This window comes from Oryctolagus cuniculus, chromosome 6 (genome assembly GCF_964237555.1).
Source record: "Oryctolagus cuniculus chromosome 6, mOryCun1.1, whole genome shotgun sequence".
Taxonomy (NCBI): Eukaryota; Metazoa; Chordata; class Mammalia; order Lagomorpha; family Leporidae; genus Oryctolagus; species Oryctolagus cuniculus.
Genome location: NC_091437.1, coordinates 113,585,204 through 113,591,203, shown reverse-complemented (window position 1 = coordinate 113,591,203; position 6,000 = coordinate 113,585,204). Strand labels below are relative to the sequence as shown.

Sequence of the window (6,000 nt, the reverse complement as noted above, 5' to 3'; positions counted from 1 at the left end):
CACATCCCGAGCCCCACCCAGTCCCCGGCTGGGGAGGGGCGCGCTGGTTTCTAGAAGCTAGGAATGTGCTGGGGGTGGTGGTGGTGGGAGACGAAAGGATGGAGCCGCCCAGGTTCCCGGGTGCTGCCTCGGGTGATACTGTTAAAGGAGCTTGTCTCACATCAGGGCCCTTCTCGCGGGCTGCATGCCTCCAGTTTGCCATACATTAGCTGAGAAGCCTTTACCGGCTGTCTCCTTTAAGAAGCGCGCGTGCGTGTGTTGTGTGTGTGTGTGTGTGTGTGTGTGTCCGCGCGCGCGCCTCTGTGTGCGTGTGCGCGCGCGCACCGAGGGCCCCGGGAGCCAGGCAGACCCCGGGAAGGAGGAGTTATGTAGATTACGGATGATCTTTCGGGAGGGGAGCGAGGCGAGGAGGGAAGGAGAAGCAGAAGCCAGAGCGAGGAGCGGCGGAGGCCCTTCCCGCAGAAGCTGGGGGCGGCGGCGGCGGCGGCGGCGGCGGCGGTGGAGGGGGAGTAGGCGGTGGAGGCGGAGGCGGAGGACGCACGGGTTGGAGGCGGCTGCGGCTGCGACTCGGCGCTCGGAGTCGGAACCGCCGGTGAACTTGGGCTCCACGTTCCTGGTGACGGACCCCCGACGATGGTGAACGCAGGCTGCTGCTGACCCTGCCTCCGCCGCTGCTTCTCCGGGGCTGCCGAGCACGGGGCCCCATCGCCTCCCCGTGCCCGGCTGTGGGTGAACCTGCAGGCTCCTTACCCACCCGGAGGACTTTTTTTTGAAAGGAAACGAGGGAGGGAGGGAGAGGGAAAGAGGGAGAAAACGAAGGGGAGCTCGTCCATCCATTGAAGCACAGTTCACTATGATCTTACTCACATTCAGCACTGGAAGACGGTTGGATTTCGTGCATCATTCGGGGGTGTTTTTCTTGCAAACCTTGCTTTGGATTTTATGTGCTACAGTCTGCGGAACGGAGCAGTATTTCAATGTGGAGGTAAGAGTACAAGGGCTTTCTTCCTCTCCCCCTGCCTGGGCTGCTCCCTGGAACCTTGCGTTCACTCGTCGGATCCTTGTGGCTCGAAGCAGCCTGGAGAGGGCTGAGCACATTGTTTGCCTCCTAGCCGCCAAAACCCTTGTTGAGTTTCCGTGTGTGTTAGGTGATGGATGCGCAGGAGACCGAGGATCCGTTATCCCCAGCGGCACAAAGCACGGTGCTGCGCGCTCAGACACAATTGTAGCCGACCCATGCTTCGCTCCCGGGCGGGCGAGAGGCGAAGTCCTCCATGCAGCATACGTGTGGCTTCAGAGGCAGCCTCAGTTTATGATGATGGATAAACAGATTGGGAGAGACAGCATTAATTGCTTGGCATCCTGTGCTGCCTTGGTATTGTTCCTGAAATCTTTGTGCCGGTGGTGGATGGTGTCTAACAAAGGAGGTTAAAATCAAAGAATCTAGAGGAGAGCGTGGGAATACTTGATATGTTTAATAACATTACTTTGATATAAAACACTTGAGGAGACGGAGCCTCTTTCTCATTTAGACATAACTTAATCGGCTGTAACTAGATCTGGCTACACCGAGGACCTGAAATCCATCTCTTTCAAGTGTCTTCTCTCCCCCTTCCCCGCCAATTGAGAATAAACGTGGCCCAATGTGATAGTTCTGAGGTGTGTTTTTAATTTGATTTCACACTCTCGGGGCCAGACGGAGAGATTTTAGACTGGCATTGGCTTTACTTTGATAGCTTTGGAAACAGACGGCACAAAGCAAAAGGGAACTTGAGGATAAGGACTTGTCAGACCTCTGCCAAAGTACTCCTCCTGTCTTCAACTCAGCACTCAAAGCCAGTCATGTGCTATCAATCAGTGCAAGTGGGTCCACACCTGAGCTGCAGCACAAGTGTGTCACATAGGTGGTGGGCTATAAAGGCAGTAAGAAAGCCTTGGGGAAATTTACTCCTTTCGATTAGGTGTCATATGCTGTGACAGCTCAGAGGAATTGTGATTAAGTCACTAAGGAATAATGTGGGTTTTTTCCCCTTATATTGTTGATACTGTCATTTTGGGGAGAGTGCATTTATACAATAGCAGGACCTGTTGCACGGTGGGTGTTTGAACATGCTTCATGTAACTGACTTATGTACAAAGTGTGCATAATAAATACCAGGTGTGAAGGTATATTCTGACTGTAACTGTTTATATAAACCTTTTTTTCAAGATCCCACATAATTAATGATGGTTGGTTCAAAAAAATGGAAGGACCATTTTCAAAAGAGTTAAAGAAGTTTACAAAGGTTAACTAGGAATGTATGACACACACACACACCCCAATAAGAAACCCAGAATTATTTAACCCTTTGAAGAATACAACTATGCTTTTTTCTGCATTAAAAGAGAAGTGGAAAGGGGATGTACTGACTTCCCTTGATTGCAAATTTTGAAACTTTGGAAATTACATACCACAGATGGATTTTTGTACCTAACATTTAAGTCAAGAGATAATTTCACTTAAAATGAAGAAGTCATTAGTTCATTGATTGTAGGAGTGAAAGTGGTAGGCTGTTATTTATATAATGTTACAGGCAGAGGAACCTATTGCTTGAGTGGTGCTGGGGGGAGAGGCATGGGCGAGGTAGTTAAAAGTTAAGTATCAGGTTCTACCTTGTTCACTATGAGAGGACAGGGAGAGCCTAGATTGATGGCTGTTTGCTTTGGGAAAGTCAGATTTGCTTTCTGAGAGTGGATTAGCATCAATATTTTGATGATCATTAGGTTTCTTCTCTGAGATTAAACATAAAATAGATTGCATTTTATATTGGGGGCAGTCCCTTAATTTAATGAGATAGTACTATGCAAGAAAAAAGTTACATTTTTTTGTAAGGAACAATGGATCAGTTTTGGGTTTCAGTGATTTCTTTCTGCCTTAAGATTTTGCTAAAAAGTGTTTCATTGAAAAGGAGTTACTTTTCTATTTTTAGAGTATGTAAATTGTTCCATCCATATTTATTGCAAAGATTTAAGTCTGCTGACAGATGGAGAGCCATTGGCCATCTGAGTCCTCAGAAACCTTACTTGATAAAATGGGAATTTTCTAATGAGTTATCGTACATTAGGTTTCTTAGTTTGTATGATTCCCCAGTAATTTTTTTAAGCTATTGAGCATTTGATTGGGTTTATAAGCCTTTTTATATTTAATGAGAACCCTTATTTTTTTGTTTAAATTATAAGAGGAGCTCCTAGTAAACGCATAATACTATAAAGAACCTAGGATGACAGGGTATTTTCTGACATTAATTTCTGCCTGAATCAGTATTATTAGATGTTTGTTGTTAGTAGGTAACTCTAATGGGAAGAATAGTCTATCACTTTCTCTCTAGAAAGCTACTTATATTTTGTGCCTCATTCTTGATTGCACTATATACACACTAGGGATGCTTTATTTGATTGATTCTCAAGGACACTCTTAAAATAAGCAGTAATGGTATCAATCATGCATGAAGCTCATAGGGTCATATTTTTTTTCCTAGTAAGCATATCAAGTTATTATACTTGGAACAAAGCTTAAGAGAGATGCTGTTGGGCTGATGAAGAATATTATAATACTTTATTCATCTCTGAACTTAATGATTTGTGGTACCCTCATGCTTTTCATCTTTATGATGTAGATTCAAAACCCAGTATCCCTCACTCCCCAACCCCCTTGCCCCAGGAATGGTTATATTACAGGTGTTTGTGTTAACTCTTTCTTGTCTGATTTTTAAGAGTAAAGGCATTTATAATTTTTAATGATCAGAATGTGAGCTACTTCTTAATATGCTGATGAAAGCCAGCTACAGAGAAAGTGAGCACTTGTTTTCTGTTTGTTTTGTCTTGTTATGTAAGAACTGAAGTGGAGCATCTCTGCAGCTAAGAAAGGGTTAGATGCTACCAGAGTAGTACTATGGAAGAGATTCAATTCATCTTTTCTACTTACATTTCAGGTGGAACCGTTTTTAAAGTTACATTTTCAGAATACACTCACTTAAATAAAGATTGCTTTGTGTACTGCTGGATTCTGGTTTTGGAAATGAGTCTGTTAGTGTGTAATAGCATCATGTGAAGGACTCATGCTGTTACTATTAACTGGAAGTCAAAAACTGTTTTCATTGGGCAGCATCCTGAATCAGAGGTGTTCATTGGTCAGAGGAATCCAAATGATTAATGAAGAATTATATTTTTATCTCTGCTCTCTGAAAAATCATTTTGCCCTGAAACTAGTTACCTTATGATGGGGCTTTTCATAATCATGTTTCTTTTTTTTTCTTTCTTTCCTTTTTTTGTACACTGCAAGTAAGACTAATGTGTTATTTAGTAATAACTCACCAACTTTGATAATTGTCAGATGTTAATACACTAATATTTAACAAATAATAAATAAAACAATAGCACACATTTCCAGTGAGGAAAAATTTTAAAGCAATTAACAATAGAAAAATGTGTAGGAATCTTAAAATGCATATGTCCAAACATAAGAATGTGATTATTCTGACACACAAAAAATCTTTATGAAGTGAAATTTATTTTGTTGTTCCAAATTTAAAGAAGAGAGGTTCTGTATTTCTTTTTCTTTCCTTTTTCTTTCTTTCTTTCTTTCTTTTTTTTTTTTTTTGACAGGCAGAGTTAGAGAGAGAGAGAGACAGAGAGAAAGGTCTTCCTTTGCCGTTGGTTCACCCTCCAAGTGGCCGCTATGGCTGGTGTGTTGCAGCTGGTGCGCTGCATGGATCTGAAGCCACGAGCCAGGTGCTTCTCCTGGTCTCCCATGCGGGTACAGGGCCCATGCACTTGGGGCATCCTCCACTACACTCCTGGGCCACAGCAGAGAGCTGGACTGGAAGAGGAGCGACCAGAACAGAATCCGGCGCCCCACCGGAACTAGAACTCAGTGTGCCGGCGCTGCAGGTGGAGGATTAGCCTAGTGAGCCGTGGCGCTAGCCAAGAAGTTCTGCATTTCAAAGGGATATTCTGTGACAAATATTATGAAATAACATAATCATTTCCTAAATTTTTCTTGCATTATATTTCACTGATTTAAGATGCATTCACCTTTTGGAAAATGTCTGAACGTACCCAAAGAGTCAGAGTTAGCACTGAGTGGCTTTTTACCACATATAAACTTGTCATTATTTTAAAATGTACTATGACATTTTTTAACCTCATATTCTGTTTTTGCTTAAATAATCTGGATGTAATCATTTATTTGCTCATATGGCAATGATGACACCATGCCTCCTTGACCTAGGGGCACGCCTGGCTTCTCCACTGAAGCTGTTTATGACTGGTCAGCAAGGCCTATGTGATTAATTCATAAAAGTTTGTAATCTTCAAGTTTACAGTCTTAGCAAGACTTGTCTGATTTACTGGCCATTTGAACTGTGTATAAGGGCTGGAAACTATGCCAAGGAGACCAGAGACTGCGGCTTCTCCTGCTGGTTCTATCTTGTCCATACCTTTTTCTGTTCAGTGTTGCCTGGGCAGGTTTCCTCACATCTGGGTTATTCATGCACTTTACAGGTCAACATGTCAGCAAGGTATGTTTGTTCCTACTGTTCCCTTGAGAAACCCATGAAAAACAGTCCAGGTCCATCCCTCTGAACAGCTGGGTTCACTCTCTTTCTCCTATTTTGTAAGATAAAGTTGGTTTCAATAGCAACTTTTTCACCTGAAGTTAGTTTCTACTTTTCCCTATTCATGTTATTTATTGTTATTGTCATAATAAATTTTTAATGAACTTGTTAATGTGGCTTAATACTTTTCTTTGAAGCTGGATTAATCAATAATTTTATTTAAATTTATTCACTCACTGAAATTCCCCAACTACTCAAAATGTGCCTACTCAGATTATTTGGTGAATGACCTATTGGAATTATTTCAAGACCTAAAAAAATCCCTACAAAACAATGAACTTTTGAATCAATAAGTTAATTTATTCCATGTTGGAAGAGACTTTCCTTAATGCTTCTTTAGGAACCT

The 6,000-nt window shown here is 42.5% G+C and overlaps 1 protein-coding gene across 2 annotated transcripts in view; it reads left to right on the top strand.

Moving 5' to 3' along the window:
- The first annotated feature begins 853 nt into the window (after positions 1-853).
- The window catches only part of MMP16 (matrix metallopeptidase 16), a 297,810-nt gene continuing 292,663 nt past the window's right edge, over positions 854-6,000 (top strand). For both annotated transcript variants that reach the window (XM_070075287.1, XM_002710677.5), the window contains exon 1: positions 854-985. In XM_070075287.1, coding sequence (XP_069931388.1) covers positions 854-985 — 132 coding nt within the window. The remainder of the gene's footprint in view (positions 986-6,000) is intronic.